This window comes from Chiloscyllium plagiosum, unplaced genomic scaffold (genome assembly GCF_037043375.1).
Source record: "Chiloscyllium plagiosum isolate Xiang-an unplaced genomic scaffold, Cpla_swu_hap1 HiC_scaffold_18, whole genome shotgun sequence".
NCBI classification, from domain to species: domain Eukaryota; kingdom Metazoa; phylum Chordata; class Chondrichthyes; order Orectolobiformes; family Hemiscylliidae; genus Chiloscyllium; species Chiloscyllium plagiosum.
This window is the reverse complement of record NW_028270156.1, coordinates 61,844,891-61,868,734: the sequence shown is the minus strand read 5'-3', so window position 1 is coordinate 61,868,734 and position 23,844 is coordinate 61,844,891. Positions and strand designations below refer to the sequence as shown.

Here is a 23,844-nt window from a genome sequence, read left to right as displayed (position 1 = left end):
AATGTGTATTTTGGGCACTGTCGTATGGTGAGGCATTCTTCTGCCCACTAAATCGCAGACTCTCTTAACGTTCTCTCCTGTGCATCCCATAATATCTGTCATGTGGCCCACTTAAGAGGAGTTTGCTCATTTACAGTTTGGATTCAAGCAGAGGAAAACCAGTGGCCTTCACACATCGCGAGCATTTTAATTGGTACTTAGCTGATATAAATGGCAAATGATGTCAATCACAAAGGAAGAGCTTTTAAAATAAAAGACCTGGGTGCCACAGGAAACTGGATGTAACACTGCGCCAATGTAGTCTTTCAATACTGTAAACTGTAGGAGAATGGACAGGGAGGAAATGAAAGATGTCATAGTCCATGGGGGTGTGTGCTCGGAAACCATTGGGAACATGTCATCACACAGGTCACCGAGGACCTGGCAACAATGCTCAAGAAAGACTAATAGCCCTGCCTGGGTGGTCATGAACAGTGAATGCATCTTCTCATGACAATTCACCATGTCATCAGCTCTCACTACTCAATGCACCACATGTCCACAAGCATGCCCTGGTACTCAGGCCGAACATCCAGATCCTCCATCTCACCTTCACATATCTACTAATATGGGCAGCCTGAAAGCTACCTCTTGCTGTCTCCACATTCCTCTGGTTATTCAGATGTGTCTCATGTTATTACAATCACAGTGCCCAATAATCGCTGACATTCTTCCCTTATTCATGCAGGATAAAGCAATACCTAATAAGAGGGAGCAGAGCCGGTGAATCTATGACCCAACTGAGCAGGTTATGATAGAGCTGTGGCATCTGGCATCAGATATCAAGAGATGAAACCGCTTCATCAGGAGGATGGTGTCTATCCCTCTGGCCCTTGGGCTGCTGCAGCTCGGAAGGTTCGAAAGCAGAGTATCAGAAGGGGAAGGCTGATCCATGGGATGGGTTTGAAAGCAATGGGTCCATGATAACACCATCTGCAGCTTGCTCATGCCAGCAAGCAGGATGAGGGTGAACTGGGTATTGAGAATTGCTATAAAGTAAGAACAAGCCATCACCCTCATGGCGCATATTTGGCACCCTTTAAATTCCTCTTGAAATGAAGTACCTTTCTGTGAAATACTGTGGAACAGGTTGGAGTGTTGGTAGCTCGCTTCCTAGCTTTCTCATTGTTCGTACTATTCCTGACCAGTCATTGTGATGAGCAGAAGCCCCTCCCATTTCAATGATTTGTACACATAATAGCAGTAAATGTATTTATATTTCTTTTAGTCTTCTTTTCAGACAATCCCTCAGGATCGAGGATTATTTTCTTGCATTTGAGTATTGTGGGCATTGGTGTGACCAAATAGTCCAATTCTGGATCCACACATCCTTCCCTGAAAGTAACATTTGAAGAAGTAGAAAGATGAGAGGCATGAGTTTTGCATGTTCCTTCTGCTGTTAGCACATCATCCCACCTGGGCCTGTCAAGACTCTCAAAATGGCTGACACTTTCACGGATGCTACTCCTCCACTTTGGAGTGAGAGAGGTTCCTGTGCTAGTAATTATCGTGGGCTGGTAGAAATATTGTACTTTTTTTTAATGCGTGCTTTGAGGGTATCCTTTTCCTCCGTTGTCCTGGTAACCACTTCCTGAGACATTTTTCAGAATAGAGAGCTTGGTTTGGAAGGTTTGGTCAGGAATGTGGATGATGTGGTCCATCCAGTGAAGCTGACTGACTGCAAATTGTGCTTTGATCTTGAAGATGTTAGCCTAAGAGAAGACACTGATATCTGAGCTCCTGTCCTGCCAGTGGATTAACACAATTTTGAAAGAATCATCACAGCTGATATTTTGCTAAGAATTTGAGACTTCTGCTGTACATTGACCATTTCTCCAAAACAAAGTCAGGTAACACTGCAGCCCCGTAGCCCATGAGATTGGTCTTATTATGACAAAGGATTCGAATCCCCAGTAACTTGCGCAGAGTTAAATCAAAAGGTTTGTGTTTTAAAAGAAGTCAATAACTGGAAGCCATTGTCAAAAAAAAATCTATGTAGAGCCCATTTAATGTTGTACCTGTATCATGACAGAAAAACTTCAGAGACAAAAATGTAATAGGAAGAGATAATGATGAGGTGGACTATCTCCTCCCTCACAACAGAAAGCCCCCTCTTACAGAACTTGTGTATTCTTGCCTTTCAGAAAGACACATTAAAAGGAGCTCAAAATGGAAGGCAGCAGCCTCGATGTCGTGGTGTGCAGACTAGTGTGTTCTGAAAGTCACAGCTCTGAGAAACAGCCATTTAAACACCCCTCATCTGCAGATAACAGAATGGGGAAAACCCTACTCTCACTTGGGGTGCCATTGGTCAGGCAATTCCAAAAGGAATTAGGACAAAAGAATCTTAATCAATTACAAAGTCAAGATTCTTGATATCAAGAATTCAATTATCAAGATGAACACTACTTAGAATATTTAATGTAATGGCAGCAATGTTCAGCTAGCTGATATGCGTGTGTGGGGTTACTATTTTTTCTCAGGTTTAGCATTTAATAAAGCAACTCTTTGTCAATTGAAGAAGGCCTAGTTAAATTGGCTTTCTTTAACCCACAAGTTCATCTAGGTCTGAAAGCAACATGTCCACAAGAGAAGGAATCATTTTCAAACAGACTTTGTTACAGCTAACTGAGGGAGCAGGTGGATAACCAAGAGGAACTAGCCCACCCTTTCTCACCCACAAGATTAACGATTTGAGGCATTCTGTCTGGATCAGTAACAAATTGGAGAACTTTGCCTGGAGACATGGTCATAACATTGTTGACCTTGAGTTACTTTACAATCAAGTAATTTGTGAGCTAGGTGCTGACTATGCTGGTAGTTCTACATTGCATGTAAATGTCAGGAATGAAACCCATTTTAGGTCCTGTCTCCTCCTGACCAATTCTGCTAAATTTTGTTTTCCAATTAGTCTTTCTTCTTGCTGTGTCTGGTGGTCATTCATCTCATAAGATGATGGTTTGCAACTTGATGGTCAACTCTTGTGTTTAGCAATACTGGAGTGTCCTCTCCAAATCATAAGCCCGAGCAAAGTTCCCAGAGTCCTTTGTCCAAATATCAGATTCCCATCTTGACCTCTCTGGTGGACTCCCAAAGGTTTGCTGAACACTACTTCTGGAACTGGCTTGGCTGCAGGAGGTGCTGGAGCCTTTGGGCTCCACTTCAGATCTTTGGTCAGGATCCACATCAACTCTCCCAGGTATCCACAAGGCAGAACATGGCTGGGAATTTGGTTCAGGAGTGTCAGGGCGTGTCCACTGCAATGTCGGACTACAATCTGGTGGCCAAACATCCTCCAGGTTGCTCTCAAAAGCTTTAACCTGAGGCGGTGAAGGACCTGGTTTCTGGGTGTTGCCATATGGAAGCACAGCAGAGGAGAGTCTGTGTACTGTTAGCTACTGGGGTCTCGCACACTTGGGCTCTCCTCTTTGCCTCACTGATCGCCAATGGTGTAGCTTGAAAAGAAGTACACCAGCTTGCAAAAAAATAAGAACCATGCCATCCTCTTCACCTGCACACTACTACAGATACAAATTCAAGATATATCAGGTCACCCTTATGTACTTCACCTGTCTTTAACAGCCCTTAAAATACAATATGTTACTGGACGAGATCTCTAATTCCATTCGGTCTCAATTAGCACTCAGCACGGAAACTCCCCAGCACTTTCCAACAATTTTACTTCCCTGTTTCTTGATTCTGCTTTGTTTCACTATCTGTGGGAGCCATTCTAATAATGTAAAGCCTGGAGTGGCACCCACTGCAAAAACAGCATGCCAAGAACTTGTAGCACTGTTTTGTTTTTCTTCGCCTTTTCAATATCTATGTACAATGAAATGAGAGGCACAAGTGAAACATATGTTACCAATTTGCTCGAGTTGCTAGTTGCATTTATCACTTCGGAAATCAGAAACAAATCCCAAACTATGACCAAATTTAAAACAACAGAGCTATGGGACCTCACATAGCTGGCCTTTCCTGTGAGATTGCCTCACCAGGAGTTACAGTATGAAACAGTGATTAGCCGACTGCAAGAAAATTCAGTTCGTACAGAGTTGTTCAATCACAATGGCATTTAGTGAGGCTTTTTGTCAATGTAAGGATTAACTTGCTAGTGGTCCTCCCACAACTCTCTGTCAGGCATGAAGAACAGCAAAAGAAAGACAGAACCTGCTTTTTTTTTTTCCCACACCCTCTGAACATTGCAAAGATCTTTGCAACCAATGAAATACTTGCTGTCGTCTAGTCACTTTAGTACTTGAGGGAAATACAGCAGGTGGTTTGCATACAACAATGTTCCAAACAATAAAATGACCAAATAATTTGTTGATTAAGGGACACATCTTGATCAAGGCAACAGGGAATAGTTCACCAGATATTTTATGTTCAGCTAGGAGAAACTCAATTGAACATATGGTTCAAAACACACTGTGTATAACCTTCCAGTCCCAGAGGTGATGGGCCAGGAAGAGGGAAGGTAGTTTTATTTTGACACAGTGTTTGCACCTCCATTTGAAGCACATTCTGAGCAGGAGCGAACAGGTTTGACCTTCCTTCCCTGCTGAAAATTGGAAGTAAGTAATGACCTCCTTATCAATGGACAGTAATTATCCAAGGTGGCATGAGAAAGTCAATCTGCCTGACTCAAAAACTAGTGCAAGGGGGTTGGCAGTTTTTTAAGGGTTGGGGGGGGGGGGGGGGGGGGGGGGGGGGGGGTGGTAGTTTGGGCTGCTTGATCCGGACTAATTTGTGCTTCAGATAGGGCGGATGGATGACTACTCAGAGTCAAGCCTCTGACGTAGGTTCCGAAATTCTGCCTCTCTCCCCCGCCAAACCAAGAGCACCCCCTCCCCAAAAAGTATTCATTCAAGATCTTAGCACTCATGTCCTGACAGCTGGCACGGTCTTTGTGGTGGTGGTGGTGCTTTGTGCAAGAGTGCCAACCTTGGGTGGGAATTCTGCATCTGGGGAACCAATTGCGATAGCTCTGCTGCCCTTCGAAGTGTCTGATCATGCAGCAAGCCTCTCCCTAACCAAAAAGCCCAGCTCGAAGCCCTCCACAGCTTTTCAACAAAATACAAGACACCCGAGGATCTCATCTCCAGGAATACAACCCTCCCTCAGTGATGGTTAGCCGATGTGCTCAAGTCTCTGGGATGGTGCTTTATCCATGACCATCTGATTCCGATGGAGAGAGTGTTACCACTGACCCTGTGGGATTCCGACAAGTTCGCATAGAGAACTGATCGGTCAAGTTTCATTTTTTCTCATTGAATAAGAACTCAAATGTGAGTTGCAACTATTGAAGCATTAAATTCAATGGGAATCACCCCATTCCACTCTTGTTGTGCAGAGATAGCATACTGGTTGAATTTGTCAGTTCTCATGACACCCTCCTTCCCCATGGAACTGCATCCATCAAGTGTATTTCTCCTTTTTAGAATGTGGACACAGATCAGAGCTAGGGATTCTGTCTTTCTATATGTGAACTCTTACGCACTCTCTTCCTCCTAACATGTCCTCTGCACATCAAAGAACAGCAAACTGAGTGCAAGGGAAGAACTGAGAAGCAGCATCTTACAAACTTGGCATTTGACAAACGTTCAAGCTGATTTTAAAATCCTTGATGGGAACAGCCGAGGTCTGGGGAGGGAAAAGGAAACCGTAAATTTCTGCACAAAAGATATGATGCTGGAAGAACACAACAGGTCAGACAGCATCTGAGGGGCAGGAAAGTCAACGTTTTGGGCCAAAACCCCGCATCAGGAGGTGGAGGGAAAAACCCAGAGGTAAATCGAGGGAGGGGCTGGGGGACCTGGGGGGAAGAGTAGGTGGGATGGTGATAGGTCAATGCAGGAAGGGGGCTGTTTTGTTTGGTCAGTGGGAAGGCTGTGGTGAATAGGTGAGTAGGAAGATGGATAGGTTAGGACAGGTCAGGGAAGTGAGGAGAATTGGGAGGGTTAGACAAGGGATAAGGCTGGGAGGATTTTGAAGCTGATGAAGTCAATACTGGGGCCATTGGGCCATAAGTTTCCCAGACGAAACATAAGGTGTTGTCCTTCCGGTTTCCATTTGGCCTCACTCTGACAATGGAGGAGGCCAAGGATGGACATGTCGCCAGGGGTGGGGGTGGGAAAGGGGGATTAAAATGGATAGCAACCAGAAGGTTGGGTTGGCTGATACATGCAGAGCACAGATACTCAGCAAACCGGTTCCCAGGTCTGTGTTTGGTCTCCCCAGTACAGAGGAGACCACATCGGGAACAACAAAAACAGTGGATAAGGTTGGATGAAGTGCAGTTGAATCACCACCCAATCTGGAAGATTGTTTGGGACCTTGGACAGAGGTGAGAGGGGAGGCAGGTGTTGCACCTCTTGCGGTAGCAAGGAAAGGTACCGGGTGTGGTGGAGAAGTTGGTGGGGGTTATAGAGTTGACGAGGGAATCACAGAGTTAACGGTCCCTGCAGAAAACTGACAGGCGTGGGAGAAGGAAATATCTTTTTGGTCACTGTAGTCTGGACGGAAAATCCTGTAAGAATACCACCCTTCCAGGGTTTCCCTACATCTGTTTGTGCACTCACCAGCATTAAATCATAAGATTTGTGCAACATTGTCAAGGCCAGTATTCATTGCCCTTGGAGCAGTGGCCACCTTGTTGAACTACTGCAGTCCATTGTACCATTTTTCAATATAATGAGGGGGCCGTAACCCATTTCAGAAGCCAATCAATGATGTTGCTGGTCGTTGGAATTACACAGAGACCAGACCAAGCAGGAATAACAGATTCCCTTCCCTAATCCATAATTGCGAACCAATTGAGATCTTTACGATGAAAGGAAAGTTCAGTGGTTACTCATAGCATTTTATTCCAGATTTATTTCATTAACTAAATTTAAATTCCCCAACTGATGTGGTGGGGCTTGAACTGACATCTCCATATTTTTAGTCCTGGCATCTGCAGCAATATAACAGCCATGCCAGCAATTAGCTGCCAATTGTGGGACAGAGCAACATGAATATTTTTGCTAGAAATCAAGTCTCGATGCCCCGAGACATCTATCAAACAATAATGGGTTTCTTTGAGACATTCTACAAAACTTTAAAAAAGACTTAGATATGACGCACAGATCTGATCTAGCAAATTTCTGTCTGCATCTGTGGGCACACGTTTTTCAGGTCCGATGATTACAGTTGACTTTTAGTTAAATTGAAAGTACGATTTCAATCAGATAGCCGCCACACCCTTAAATATCTTAAATCAGACAATCCTGGCCAGAAATTGTCCTGGAGTGTTGGGAGGGAGAAATTAGGAGGATAATTTAGCCCAGTCGAGTAATGATAAGATGGAAGCTGCAAAATATTAATCTGAGCGCCTTCACAATTATTCAGTTGCAAAACAGAGATGGTTTCTCTGAGGGAAGGATAGAGTATTAGGTGGATTCCAATGATCTCTGCACTAGACATAGCATTAAGCTGAGAAATAAGGCCCTGGGAGCAGGTTACAATTGCTTCAATGCAAATACCATAGGAAAAAAATCAAATGCCAATCTGTAATTACATCTAATCAGGGCAATAAAATGATTGAAGACCAAGTTTCCATAGAAAGGTGGACGGAAACTAAAATAGTAGAGGCATACTGGCTGGCTGTAAATCTTGCAGAAGTCCTTCATTTTGGTGCCTGCAGTATGAAAAAGCTTTTCAAAGGAGCACAGGAACAAGAGTAGGTCAGTCAGCCCCTTGAACCTGTTTCTTCATTGAATTAGACCAGAGTTGATCTGTACATGAGCTGAGGTACACAACAATAAGCCACAAGTTAGTTCTCATGGCCTACTCCTGCTCCTATTTTCTATCCAACTGGTCCTTGACAGGACTATCCAGTGTTTTGGTAGAATAGAGGAGGCCTTGAAATATGGTCTAGATCAATGATTGTTACCAATATTGTTACCCTGCAAAACTTCGCCATCCAGAACAGTTCAATCATTGATATTACCAAGGATGCAATAACCTCGAAGGCAGCATGGAGGAGAGTAGCTGAGAAAACATCCCTTCCAGTAGGACTACCATTTCCACAAAGAACAATCCATGAAACGGGCGTGTGTTTTCCTTTAATAGAACACCATAGTAACCATAAGCCAACCTAGTTTTTTTCTAAACCTGTATCGTGGTAAGGTAAAGTCACCATAGTTCCAGAGGACCCTAGGATTGCTCTGTCAGACAGAGTTTAACCTTTGAGAAGGTAGGAGTGTCATGGTGACCTCCGCTGGTACTGGAATTGAACCTGCGCTGTTGGCATCACTTTGCAACATACACCAGTCAATCAGCCAATTGGCAACCCCGACTCCGTGAAACTCTGTAGCCCTTTCTTCACAGATGCCATCTGAACTGCTGAACATTTCCAGCATTTTGTTTTCCTCTTCCTGCGTGACCCATCCTTACACACAGATTGCTGGCACAAACTTGAGCCGCTTTTGGCTTTTCAAATGCCACCCTCACAATTTCTAAGCACCTCTGCAATCACCATAGAGCCCTTATCATGCAGGATTTGCACTAATGAACCACGAGTAGACTGTTAATTTAAATCTATTCAGTTTAGCAGAAAGCATTGTCAGTTGAGTAAGATCTTACGGGGTGCAAATCCAACATTAGTGAGTCGATGGTCAGGATTGCAGTCCCTAGCTCTTGTGTTTTGATATCATGAATGGTACTCTGCATTTTATATTCAATTCTCAGGCTGCCCATTGTGAAGCAATTAGAGATAAATACCTTCTTTGCAATTCCTTGATTCGCACCATCAAGTTGAGATGACCCTGAGAATACTGCTCGATCACATCTCTAACATCGTAAGGCTTCCTGGCTTGCTGCAAACCAAAACAAATATTTTTAGAATAGTAAGGCAAAGCAACACGAGAGTCTGATGCATTTCTCCCAGTATGTGTTGCAGACTGAGGGAACTGAATGCTGGTGTTAGGAAGTAACAAAAGAAAATGGGTACTGAAGTATTGTGTAAGAGTTTGTTCCAGCTCCATGCCAACATGCACTGAGGGGTGCAAGTGATCACGATAAACAAAATAAGTGATACTGAATTGGGATCCCCATTTCAGTACAGTGTTTTACTGAACTCAATAGGAGAGAAGCCCAGTGTAGCATAAAACAGTGCTGCCCCTTCACATGACAAACTGTGCAATCATCCTAAACTAATCTCACCCCTATTGAAATGACATGGATGAATGCAAGTGTGGATTTCTGAAATCTCGTTTGAAATGGTCCACTTTTTCCAGCAGTTAATGGATGTATTTGTTATTACTATCAAACCATCCATTATCAACCAGTTGTGACTACTTAATAGAGTTCTGAGGAATTTCATGCATCAAATGCAAGGAAAATGAACGTTTGTGCAGGTCCAGTAACTTTTCCCGAGTCAAAGCTGTTGCTGAGAACATAGGGGAGATGTCAATGCACCATGATCAATCCCCAAAACTCAAGCACTAACACAATATGTGTGTGTAAGCTTGACCTCAGCACCTTTATCAGCAGTGAGAAACCCTCAGCTCAACAGCTTAAGCGTTGCAAAAGTGTACCCTGTTGAACTGTGTCACAGTATGAGTGTTACAGGTAGAGATCTGCACATTTCTTAGTCTCTTTGATTGTCCGGAATGTTTGATTAGCTGCAGTCTGCAAGCAAACATCATTCTTCAGACCTGATGTCTTAAAAGTTCTGCTCCAGTGATGTGAGAAATGGGAATGATGTCATCAAAAGTTCCCAGGCTGTCTCTAATAGCCCATGTCAAATCATGATATAGGGGCAGCACAGATCACAAGAAATGTTCCTCCCCCACTCCCCATCTCTTTCAATAGTATGCAGATATGGTTCATCACTGTATTTTGCTTTAAATTCATGCATGGTGACCTGAGCATAATTGGCAAAGCTAGCATTTATTGTCCATCACTAATTGCCTGAAGAAAGCAGTATTGAGTTGACTTCTTGAACTGCAATGGTCCACGTGAGGTAAGTACACCTGCAGTACTGTTAGAGAATTTAGTATCAGTGACAGTAAACAAACAGCAGTAAAGTTTCAAGTCAGGATGCTACAAGAGCATAAGGTTTAGGAGAATAACTAGGCTATTCAACCCAGAGAGTCTGCTCTGCCATCCAATGAGATCATGGCTGATCTGAGAACCCTCAATTCCACTAATCTACCTTTTCCCCATAGCCCCTGATTCCTTTACTCATTGAGACTCTGTCTGCCTCAGCCTTGAATATACTTAATGTCCAAGCTCAACAGCCCTCTGTAATAATGAATTCCACAGATTCACTACGTTCTGACTCAACTGTGCCATCCCTTATTCTAAGAGTATGCCTTCTGGTCCGAGACTGTCCCAGTAGGGGAAACTTAATAAGGTCACCTCTCACTCTCCAAAACTCCAATTAGCAGAGGCTCAACTGACTTAACCTATCCTCACAAGCTAATCTTTCCAAACCCGGTATCAGAGAGAAAGCGAGGTCTGCAGATGCTGGAGAGTCAGAGTTGAAAAGTGCGGTGCTGGAAAAGCACAGCAGGTCAGGTAGCATCCAAGAAGCAGAATAGTCGATGTTTCGGACATAAGCCCTTCATCAGAAATGTTTGGGGTGGGGGGGTAGTGGGGTGGGGGGGGGGGGAGAGTTGGTGGTGAGAGATAAATAGGAGGGATACCTAGTATCACCTTAGTGAACCTTCTTTGTATCTCCTCCAATGCCAACATACCTTTGTTAGATAAGAGGCCCAAAACTGTTCATTGAAATAGTACCTTGGATAGTTTTAGCAAGACCTCTCTATTTTTATACTCCATTCTCATTGTCCTAAGGTCAACATTACATGTGCCTCTCTTATTACCTGCTGAATTTGTAGATTAAGTTTAATTGAGATGTACACATGAAGGCCCACCAAATCCCTATGTGCTGTAACTTGTTTTTGTGGACTGGATGGGCTAGATGGCCTGCTTCCACACTGTACGATTCTATGATTCCTGTAGGCTTTCTCTAATGAACAAATAATCAGTTCTTCAGAATGTTATTTCACGGTGGGGGGGGGGGGGGGGGGGGGGTGAAGAGGCAGCAAGGCTGGGGGAGAAAGTCTGCAGAAATTGGACGTGGGGTAGAGTCAACGGGAGCTCAGAGGTTGAGCGGACAGGGGAGAGAGTCTGTTGGGGGTGGGGACGAGATGCTGCAGGGAGGAAGGTTGCTGGGCCAGGGGTGGAGGGTGGGAAAGGCTGTAGGGTGAAGGGGAAAACTCACTGCAAATGGAAGTTCTGAAGAAGGGTTACTAGACTAACAACATTAACTCTGATTTCTCTCCACAGATGCTGCTAGACCTGCTGAATTTCTCCAGCAATTTCTGTTTCTGTTGCAAGTGGAAGGTTGTACATTGTGGGGTGAGAGGCAGAGGCCCTGTGAGAAATAACTTTATCTAAACTCTCTTTCTGCCTGCATATTGGCCAGACTAGGGAAGGGAGGTAGATGTTCTTCCCTTAAGAACATGAAGGAGCCACATGGGTTTTTATGACAATAAGTTTCAAGGTCAGTATTGCTGAAGTTGCTTTCCATTCCAGAATTGTTATTCAAAACCATGTACCCATAGCATTAAGCGGGACTTCTGGATTCATCACTCAGCAACATTATCACTCTCCCATCAGCTCACCCTTAAGATCAACTGGTTTTCTTTAATTAACCCAAGTGACTGTTCATTTTATCCTGAATCATTGTTTCTAAATACTTCCCATAAGTGAGGTTAAAGTGTCTGATCACCTTTACACATATTTTTTTCAACAATGGTGCATGAATTGCAATTCTCTAGCCCCCAGCACCACCCTTCTATCTAAGGAGGATTGGAAAATTATGGCCAGTGACTCTGCAAATTCCACCCACACTCCCCCAACTATGCTTGGATTCATCTCATAAGGTGCTGGTACCTTATCATATTTAAATGCAGTCAACCTTTCCTACGTCTCTCCCATTTCAATTTTAAACCCTTCAACTGTCTGAACTGATAAATATTTCTCCATGACCTGAACAGCATTATCTACCTCAGGTAATTATAGCTTGGAAGTGTTCATCAAAAACCCTAGCTATGTTCTTTTCCCACACACGTAAATCTCTTTCCTCGACCTTCACTATCACAGTCATCCTTCTATCTCCCTTTGACTGTTTATATGTCCTCAGAAGAATTTTGGATTCTCTTTTACATTAGTTGCCAGCCTTATCTCATTCTCACTCTTTGTTTCTTTTATGTGCTTTTTGAATTTCTCTGTCAAGGTTTTATACTAAGCCCTGGTCTCAATTGTATCCAACTGACATCTGTTGTGTACTTATTCTTCTGTTTAATCTTTCCCTGACTTTTCTAACATGCAGGGAACTCTGGTTTCATTTGCCTGAGCTTCCCCCCCTCCTGGGAACATAATTTGACAATGCCCAAATAAATTCTTCTTTAAATAAACCCCATCGTTCATTACAGTTCAGCCTTGTCAACCTTTGCTTTTACTTTATTTAGGTTTCCTTGTTTTTACCTACTTTATTTAGGTTAGATCTATTCTCAGCAAAGATTGATTGATTTCAGATGCAAAATTAACAGATGACATAGCATCAGTAGCTATTTACATTACATATCTACTAGCCTGTGTGTGCTCGACTGTTTCCTCATTTTTATTCCAGAAAGGTCTGGCTCTAATCTTTAGAGTATACCACATAGTCCCCAACGAGCAGAAATAATATCGAACTATTCCATCTGTTTCCCTTAATATCTTGAAAACTTTGATCAACTCACCTTTTAAATGTTAGGGAAGGCAACCCTAGTTTCTGTAATCTCTCCTGGTAATATAACGCTGAGAGACCAGACAGTGTTGCAGGAAATCTACACTGCACTCCCTCCCTAACCAATATATCCTTCCTAGGGTGGAACAGCTCACAGCACTGCATGTGTTGTGTAGTATCTGGTGTCACAGGGTGAGGATAGCGTTAAGCATCCTTGAGGTCTAAGGAACAGAGTAATCCATGTTACCATGTGGAAACACTGAGTAGTCATAGGGTGTGGGAGAGGGGCCAGGGTGTGAGGATGGGGGTACGGTGGTGTGAGGTGATGATGGATATCAAACAGAAAGTCTTCAAGAATCTCCCTTGTGCCGACACGTTCAGAGTTGGTTGGCTTATGAGAACATGGTGTTTCCTTTATCCTTCTTTCAGCCACAGAAAGAAGAAACAGAACAGAGAAAATAATTTAATAAAGAGTGAAATGAACAAGACAAAAGGGTGCAATGCTTAATACTGAAGGCTAACAGCATATTCAGCAATCGTTTCTGTTCTGTGTGCTTAAAAAAGCATTAGTTAAAATACAGAGAGAAAAGAAAAGCTTAGACTGCTTTCTTATCCTGTAATCAAATAACTTCACACGAGGGATGGAAGCAACTCTAGTGTTGGTGAAAAGTTACTGGAATGTGTTAGTGGAAAATGATATAGGTGCTGAAGTTGAAGAGTCAAGGTCGTTGGCAGAAAGAGGAATAAATTACATTCAGCCGGGCCAAATTACAGCAGTCTCTGTTCTTTGCAGTCTACCCTTCCTCAATGAGACGTCGACCTCATTGTGGAGCCCAGAGAATAGAGGGCGTAGCTTGCAGTCATCACAGAAGAGAACTACCCCTGCCAAAATATTATTAGGTGGTCTCAAAGAAACAAAGAGAAACTCCTTTTACTCTTTCCCCTTCCGCCATTGAGGACTCACCTGAAATTTCTTCTTTGCTACGAAATACTGCATCCTGCGAATTACCTTGATGGTAACCCTGTGGGACTCCCTCAACCTGCAAACAGAACAGGATTGTTTTAGAATGAAACAGGAAAAAGTGAAGAAAAACAATGAACTTTCATTACTCTCTGAGCCTGACTTAAAAGATTTCTTTTGCTCCTTTTTAATCTATTAATATATTCCTTCTAGGGAGGACTAGCGACAGTGTGGCAGCAATTTGGACCAGAAGCTTCGGTTTGTGGTTCCAAACCGGGCCATGGACGGTGTGATCTTAATATGGTTAAACCACTTAATGAACGGCCTGTAAATCCCTCCAATACTCTCGATGACAGTTGGGAATAATGGGAGAGTTATCTTGGTCATCCTAGAGAAGGAAATGAAAAACCGTAGCAATGTTTTGCCCATAAACATAGACAACATAGCGGAACTTCATGGCCTAAACCTCAGAAACCAATAACCAGGTTAAAAGGCAGACAGTATATGTCTTATTTTGCACCTTTGTGCTGATTGAATAGTGTCTTTGCTGTTGTCACACTAACCTTATCTGTTTCGATCCCCTTCTCCCTCTTTACTTAACAATGCTGATTTGTTGTTGGAATATTATATCATGGGCATCACTCACACCATGTCATTCAAGTGTCTAACTTTCACATTTTAGTCCAGATGTGTCTTAGATGGGCTTCCACAATCGGGACAATATTAATCTTGAACCTCACAAGCTAGCCCATGTCTGTCTTCTCTTCACATTCTTACATTATCCTGCAGGAATAATAATGAATAAGGGAGACTCTGGAAAGTTGAGGTATATGTAGCACTATAGCTCATAGATGAACCAGACTGGACACCAAATCCAGGCTCTTCCTGATTTGGACTGTTTAGCCTTCTCGATCGAAAGGGTCACTGAGACAGCAGTGAATCCTTTATGGTTATCATTTCCCCAGGATTGCCATGGCTTAGAGTCACATAGAGTCATATAGAGTCATAGAGATGTACAGCACAGAAACAGACCCTTTGGTCCAACTTGTCCACCCATCCAGATGCCTCTTAAATATTGCAATTGTACCAGCCTCCACCATTTCCTCTGGCAGCTTATTTCATACACGTACCACCCTCTATGTGAAAAAGTTGCCTCTTAGGTCTCTTTTATATCTTTCCCCTCTCATCCTAAACCTATGCCCTCTAGTTCTGGACTCCCCCATTCCAGGGAAAAGACTTTGTCTATTTATCCTATCCATGCCCCTATGATTTTATAAACCTCTATAAAGTCCCCCCTCAGCCTCCGACTTAGGAATTAAATATTAACTTCTTAAACTGCAGCTACCAGGAACACAGATACAAAAAAATCAAATGGGAACTGTGTTTTTTTTTATTTTCTTTGAGCATATTCAGTAATCAGTTACAAAACATTCAAAATTGGGGTTAAAAACTATTTGACTGGGCAAAGTGGTTGTAGATGAGATGTCCCATGAAGAAATCTTGAGGAAGAAGGCCAACTAAAGTTCACACCTACATGTTCTAAATCCAAAGTTATGGAAATGGGGAAATTAGCTCAGATTGTCCAATTCACACCAACTGTTACAAGGTAGCTTGTTTTCAATCAACAAAACACGACAAAACTTTAATAATTGTAAAGATAACTAATGTTAAAGAAACAAATTTATTAATAAAAATGTTGTACTGATTTTCTTCCTGCCGATAGAATATCCATTTTGGAATTAAGAACTAGAATTGGGGTGGTACGGTGGCTTTGTGGTTAGCACTGCTGCCTCACAGTGCAAGGAACCCGGATTTGATTCCAGCCTCGGGCGACTGTGTGGAGTTTGCACATTCTCCCTGTTTCTGCGTGGATTTCCTCCAGGTGCTCTAGTTTCCTCCCACAGTCCAAAGATGTACAGGTTAGGTGAATTGGCCACAGTGTTCAGGGATGTATAGGTTAAGTACATTCGTCAGGTGTGAATATAGGATAGGGGAATGGGTCTGGGTGGGTTACTCTTCGGCAGGTCGGTGTGGACTTGTTGGGCTGAAGGGCCTGTTTCTGCACTGTAAGGATTCTATGATTCTAATTTCCAAGTTATCCCATTGCACAATTGTCATAATAGCCCAGAAAAAATCCAGACGTAAAGCAATGTGTTTTGACTCTTAACTGCCTTCTGGCCAATTAGGGATGGATAAGAAATGTTGGCCTAGCCAGTGTTACCAACATCCCATGAACAATTTTAACATGTCTGCCATGCCACTCTCTCAACTACTGATTTGGTGCGAACCCCCTCACCTACCTTTCACCCTTTCCCCTCATCCATGTGCTGCTCTACTTACTTACCTGGCACTCTATTCCCTCGTCCACACTTGCTACCATAACCCTTTCCATAGAAACATAGAAAATAGAAGCCACTTGGCCTTTAAGCCTGCTTCATCATTTAGTATGATTGTGCCTGATCATCCAACTCTGTATCGTACTCCCATTTTCTTTGACCCCTTTAGTCCCAAGACCCCTATGTCTAGCTCCTTTTTGAAAACATTCAATGTTTTGTCCCCAACCACTTTCTGTGGCAGAGAATTCCACAGGCTCACCACTCTCTGGGTGAAGAAATTTCTCCTCATCTCAGTCTTAAATGGCCTCCCCAATATCGTAAGACTGTGTCCCCTGGCTCTGGACTCTCTGGTCATTGGGAACACTCATGTGGCCCCTCACACCTCTTTGATTTCCACCTTCCACCTTAACCTGTCAGTCCACCCTTTTAACCATCTGCCTTCCTTAACCAATTGACTACCTGGCATCCTAACGCCTCACCCATTCACCTTCCACCTTTAGCCCCTAACCTTGTACACTATCCCCGAACCACCTGCCATCCTGCCTCCACACACACCCGGCATCCTCGCCCGGTTGGCTTCCCACCCCAATCATTCAGCTAGCACCTATCTGTCTCCCTACTCTCGACTCACCTGTCACCAACCCTGTCACCTTTCTGGCATTCTCTCCCATTACCCACCTGGCACCCTATTCTGTCACTCACCTGCCATCCTAACCTGTCACCCATTTACCTTAAATGCCTCTTTCAATAGGTTTCAAAGTTGGGACCTTTAAATTTTTTACTTACTGGGAATATAGCAGATGTTGTAATAAATTAAAGGAATGAATCTTAGCCTCCTACACCATCCTAGGCTGAGTGGATTCCGAACATTGTTTTCTGCAATGCAGGCATCTTGATATAGAAATCACTAATGGGTAAGTGGACAATCTTATATAGGGTTACTGTCGATCAGATATGGATCTACATTGCAGTGGATTACTTCATACAACAGATACATAAACCACAACGCTTTATTGAAGGAGCTAGAAAAATCGATTCCACAGCTGAAATTTTAGCAATTCATTCAATTAAAAAGTTCTCTGGCCAAATCTATGTCCCAGCTCCTTTAACTAGTGGCAGTCAAAGCCATTGCTGCAGAGAGTTTAAAAACAAATAGGATGTGAGCATATTGTGCAGTTTTGTTTTTGCAAATCGGTGTTTTTTCTTTTAACCTTCCCAAATTTACCGCACTATCTTTTCACTGACGTTTCCATAAAACAAGTCAAACTGCCTTAAAGCCTCAAGGGGAAAAAAAAACGCCGTGTGTTTGCAAAGCAAGCGATTGTATCTTCTGTGGAAAGGCAACTGCAGACTGAAACCGCGAACTTCGGGCTTGTTTTGCAGTTCATGAACAACTGCTGGCATGGGAAACTCGATAGTCCCTCGGAGTTCTCACTGCTGCTGAGACAGTTGGATTAATTACAGAAATATCCAAATGCTGGTAATAAATAGTCAAAGCCAAACACTGGGTAACTTAAAACGTTATTACACTGAAAACAACAGTGTTATGTCTGACACAACACTGGGACTAATTTCTTTTCTTTCTCTCCTGAGTTCGTGCTTTTAGTAACAGCGTTTGCTTGGCTAGAAATAGAACCGGGAAAGAAAGCATGAATGAGAGCGAGCACAAAGCAGGAATGCCGAGAAGGATGTGGAGAGACAGAAAAAAAGAAAAAAAATGGAGAATGACAGAAAAGTACCAAGCAGGCAGGCAAGTGAAATGGTCACAGAAACAGGAGATGATGATAAGAAGAGTACTGAAGCATAACAAAACGCATTGACAAGAGAGGGTAAGAGGCAGAGCCAGACACAAAGACAAATAAGGAAAGTGACTTGGAAACATAGATATGCTGTGACAAGGAAACACATACAGAAAAACAGACAGAGACACACTGAGACCTGAAATCGACAGAAACACAGAGACGGGGGAAGCACCGAAACAGAACAAAAGAGGGAAAGGGAACACAATCTTGAAGCAGGGTGGCAGGTATGGAGAGCAAGTGGTGAAAGAGAGACCAAGGCAGATCAATCATAAGATACAGAGAAAGTGAAGCAGATTAAGCCACAAAATGTGAAGCAGAGGAAATGACACATGCAGAGGTAGAGAATAAAGAGTAAAGACACAAGAGCTGGACCAAAGCCAAATCCCTCTTCTGATCAAATTTGTTCTCATTCTTTTTTGCAGCCACCTTCTTTTTGAATTCAAACACGGTTTAATGTTATTTTTTCCAAAACTCAGTTTCCTCTGCCAGATTGCACATGACTCATCAGCCTCCCTGAACTTTCTAACTGCAGGCATCATTTAGACAGACTATAGCTTGATCTGCATTATGTCATCCCATAAGGCATTGTATGGCAGGACCCACTGACCGCAAAGCAGAAAACTAATATCATATTGTCAATAAAGGCTAACATGAACATGTAATCAGTGAACACAAAACTGCTCCATTTACAAATCTGGAGTCTTCAGTTTCTATTGAGGGCAAAACCAAAGTCATAAACACAATGCATATCAGTTTTCCCACTGAACAGCCCTTAATAGGGTAGATCTGTCCAGTCACACCAACCTTGTCTTAGTTTTTGAGTAACAGCACATGCTCCCTATAAAAGCCACACTACAGGCAATCGTATTGCAAAAGCCTAGTGAGCTCTTAATCCCAGTTACATGATTCCAGAAAGCCTTGGTAATCCATCATTTAAAGGGGTACCATCTTTCTGCCAAAACTTGCTGTGAGAGATGAAGTATTAGATTGTCCTTCATGCTGTGAAAATTGATGGTCACACTGATAATTTTGATAATGATTAATATTGCAGCTTTTGCACAAAGAAAAATGAAAGAAAACCTAGTCATTTCAATTGTCTTCCTATAAAATGAAGATAAAGAGCTGTGTACAGTTTTGAACTTTACTATCTGGCTGATAATACCAGTAGCATAATTATCTATAATAATAATCTTCGAAATCCACAATTTTTGTGATGGCTCAGTGGTTAGCACTGCTGCCTCCCAGCGCCAAGGTTTGATTCCTGCCTCAGGTGACTGTCTGTGTGGAGTTTGCACATTCTCCCTGTGTCTGTGTGAATTGCCCCCAGGAGATCTTGTTTCCTCCCTCAGTCCAAAGATATGCAGGTTAGGTGGATTAGCCATGGGAAATGCAGGGTTTCAGGGATTGAATAGGGGGTTGGGTCTGTGTGGGATGCTCTTCGGAGGGTCGGTGTGGACTTGATTGGCTGAATGACCTGCTTCCACACTGTAGGGATTCTTTCATTCCTATCTGGAAGGACAAGGGCCAGTAGGGATGGGCAATAAATGCTGTCCCAGCCGGACATGTCCAGATATGAATGAATAACAATTTGAAAAGTGGCAGAACAGAATTGCAAAATTCTGGTTTTTAGAGTCTTTGTTCTTTTGGATGCATTCATTAGTAGAAGAGCATACTGCTCTGTCATTGTACTGCCCAGGAATTGAAATTCATTATTGTCGATTCCCAGCAATCAATACCCTCATTGTTATGCTTAGAAATAAGTGTAATTATCAATCTTTCCATGGATTGTTGGTCTCAGAAAATACATAAATGCACTTCTCACATTGTGCCTGGCAATCCAATCAGAATAGTAAACAGGTAAATGAGTCCACCAACTAATGTTCCATTTGGCGACTTGGGGGAGTCTTCCCGCCAATGTGTTACTTTAGGTAACAAGATGTTCTTTTACCAAATCCAAATACAAAATTCAAGGATATGGCAATAAGCTAAATATTCTAAGGCTTCCTAACATGTTCAGTTAATATTTCTGACTGATTAAGAAACACATTTACTGACAAGGAATTTCTGTTACATTCTTGAGTTTGGTTTTGGAGTTATATCGATTCAAGGTTAATGAAGAACTGACCAGGGTTCCTTTGCCGTTTGACTGGGATGCTACTGTCCCAGTAAAATTAATAGTTAATTCTGGGAATCTGAAAATAAAAGCCCCGAAGACAAGCAAAAGACAAAATAAGTTCCAGGTACCAAAAAAAGTCAGATTGAAACGTTAATTCTGTTTTTCTCTCTCCACAGATGCTGCCGGATTTGCTGAGTTTCTCTAGCCATTTATACTTTTATTTCAGAACTTCAGCATCCACTGTATTATGCTTTTACCAAAATACAAAATAGGCCAGTTAACCTCTGTACAGAGAAAAGACAATGGAATGCACCAGTTGTAGATCGGTTCTGACAATTGGATTATGAAATGCTAGCCGGTCTTACAGATATTAACTGAATTGCATATCTCTAAGTTTCAACTTGCTTTTCATGTCATTACAAAGAACAAGGAAGGTCCAAGTCTGTGACTGATGGTAGCTGGTTATGTTATGGGGTGACGGTGAGCGGAAGGGCACCACTATTGATCTTGATGCTCACCGCAATGCTAAGGGTACAAATTGGTCAAGGTTGTCTGGCAGATTGTAATCCAGTTTAACATGTTGGAGACTGAGAGAACATTAGCTAAGGACATGGGACTAGTCTTAGCTGCAGTACGCCTATAGTCACTGACTGTGCTCATTATCGCCAATTATCACATATTCGTGACTTCACTTGAATAAGTTGGGGAAGGGGAACATTCACAGAGTGCAGTCAGCACCTATGAGGCCCATTTAAAATACTGCCTTCAGGAGTGGGAACCAACCATTGGGATTCATGTGAGTTGTAGCTCATTTAGAAACAGTTCTCCATCTGACGTATAGTATCATTAAATACAATGCAGAAAGAGACCATTTGGCCCATTGAGTCCAGATCAATCCTCAAAGGGGGATCCCACCCATATCCAGCAGCCTACCCTCTCCCTGTAACCCTGCATTTCTCATAGTTACTCTGCCTCGCCTCAACATCCCTGGACACTATGGGACAATTTGGCATGGCCAATCCACCTAACCTGCATATCTTTGGAGTGTGGGACGAAATCAGAACACCAGGAGGAAACCCACGCAGGCACAGGGAGAATGTGCAAACTCCACGCAGACAGTTGCCCGAGGGTGGAATCAAACCTGGGTCCCTGGTGCTGTGAGGCAGCAGTGCTAACTACTGACTTTTTTTTAGGTCTGCCTCAGATTTCTATAACAATTAATGATTCCCTATAATACAAACTGACTATGTTTCAAAAAGTGAACCTTGACATTGTACATATAAATGTTCACATCCAACATTTCTACTCAGAATAATTCCTCTGGTTAATTCAATGGTGAGATACAACTGCTGATCTGAAATGCAGACAGCAGAAAGCTGGCCAGGACGAGTGCGTGTATATACACAGAGATATAGTTGCCTTATAATGGATGTATTTCATAATACACCTCCACCTGAGTGCAAAGCATAAAATTATCATTACAGTTAATGTGAAAACATATCAAGGAGCTCTATGTTAGTATTGATTTTTAACTGCAGTCCACACCCTAGTCCCACTGGACTGCAATTGGATCCAGATTCATTGAACCATTTGGATTTTCAGCACATTTAGCCACCCTTCCTAATTTCTGTTACATTCTTGAGCTTGGTTTTGACATTTTTGAAATATACTCTGTTAATTCACTTTGTTCACTCTCTTAATAAACAGGCTATTCCGTCTCCCCTCCAGGATAGAGAAGCTGTTCTAAAAGATCAACCGTATATTGAGGGGTGGGGGTGGGGGGGAATCCAAGTTTCCCTGAAGCCACATATTGTGAACACTGCCACCTGTTGAAACTAAGCAGTCTGCAGGACAATGAATATTGTATTACGTTAAATACAAAAGAGCTTACTTCAAAGAGAGCACCACCACCTCCCCCCGCCTCTCCACCGCCACCACTTCCTCCCATGATCAAAGTAAATCATAAACTTAACCCCTTGCCACTTGCAGGAATAAAACATTTCTAAGAAAGCAATTTTGGTTTTTGATCGTTCCCTTCTGAGCGGGGTGTAGATCAGAGAAAATGAATACTTTTTAAAAGTCGTCCAAGCATAGTTTTCTCCTTACCTAACTACAGTGGGAATGTAGGTGTGTGAATTAAGCATGGAAAGCTACTTTATAAAGATATTAACTTTAGGTATATGTTAGCTGTGCTGTATTAGCAGCACCTTCATATTTGACTTAAGTAGTTTTGGGTTAAATCCAACTTACATTCGGCTGCCATGTATTGAAAGAAGGTGGCATGATTATAAATACTATATATTTGGATGAGACACAAAACTGAATCTCTGATTACTTCTCAAGTGGATGCAATAGACTCTATGGTACTACTTTCAAGTATAGGGATGTGTCCTGGTCAATATCTAACCATAGAATCCCTACAGTGTGGAAACAGACCATTTGGCCCAACAAGTCCATACCAACCCTCTGAAGAGTAACCCACCCAGACCCTACCCTGTTGCTCCACATGTACCCCTGACTAATCCACCTAATCTACACATCCCTCAACACTATGGGCAATTTAGCATGGCCAATTCACCTAACCCGCACATCCCTCAGCTAACATCTTTGCAACTGCATACAGGTAATTCTCCTATAATGCCGCAGTTGCTTTCCAGCGAAACCTTGCTTAATAGAAAAGCACTTAATGGGGCCTATGGGAAAAGTGGGGTTGGGGCAGACCAGTAAAAAGTATCATTCATGATCGCTCAAAAATCATCCAAAAGTCTATTACAAAGTACAGCACAGCCTGAATGAAAGTTGAAGTCATATTTATTAATGAAACAAAAGTAAAGTTAACACAGTGTATTTAAACAATGTAAGAAAGCTGCTCTCTGTACAATACCTCTCACAGAATGCTGCTCTGTTGGCAGCTGACATCGACGCCTATGTGGAACAGCATGAAGACTGGCACTGTCATCGTGCACATGCAGAACGGCGCAGAGACTCTGGCGCAGACATCAGTGCATGCGCAGAACAAAGCAAGCGATCCGATCCCCATTGGAATCATGTTATTGCGAACAGGGTTAAGTGTTCTCGAAAATACCGTTCCCTAATTCTTCAACGATGTTATAGCCAAATCGCACAGCCAAAACGTGCATTATCCCAGAACTACCTGTACCTTGTCTTCATCACATTGCTCTTTGTGGGTCCTTGCTGCACACAAATTAGTTGCCCTGTTGTGTACATTATATAGTGACAGCGAAGGTACTCAGTTACGTGCAAAGCACAATAGGATACTCATTGGTTACTATGCAAACCCAAACCCTTTTCTTTCAATAAATTAATTGGCAGAAAATATATTCTCCCTCTTCTGGGAAAGGGATTCAAATAAGTACTGAGATGTGGCTATGCATAACACTAATGATGCACTAGCTGCTATCTCTCAGCACTTTGAAATTATGTAACAATTGGTCAAACTTATATGAGGAAAACTAACTTGACTTTTCTGAAGGAGCTGTACCCTCAAAATTGTAAAAGTGACTGTTGTAGATATTATAATAAGCCACAGGCAGCACCATTAAAAGAAAAGTAATTATAAACTTGCTGCAACATAAACTGACTTGACTATTTCCCTCTCTTCAAACCGCACCACCCCCAGTTCCCCTGCTAAAACTCGCCATAAAATTGGTCTGAGCGTCACTTTAACACAAATCCCAAACCACAAGCCATTTCTATGGACTGCTGAAACATGTAAGACTTCCATCTTTACCACTTCAAATGTCACCCTCTTAAGGGCTGGGGTATGGAGAGGTGGAAACAAACAA

The 23,844-nt window shown here is 42.5% G+C and overlaps 1 protein-coding gene across 3 annotated transcripts in view; it reads right to left on the bottom strand.

Annotated features, from left to right (window-relative positions):
- LOC122557942 (potassium voltage-gated channel subfamily KQT member 1) overlaps positions 1-23,844 on the bottom strand; it is a 693,104-nt gene that overhangs the window by 191,128 nt on the left and 478,132 nt on the right. For all 3 annotated transcript variants that reach the window (XM_043706180.2, XM_043706184.2, XM_043706182.2), the window contains 2 exons: positions 13,788-13,863; positions 8,803-8,897 (listed from right to left, as the gene is read on the bottom strand). In XM_043706180.2, the coding sequence (XP_043562115.1) occupies positions 8,803-8,897; positions 13,788-13,863 (171 nt within the window). The remainder of the gene's footprint in view (positions 1-8,802; positions 8,898-13,787; positions 13,864-23,844) is intronic.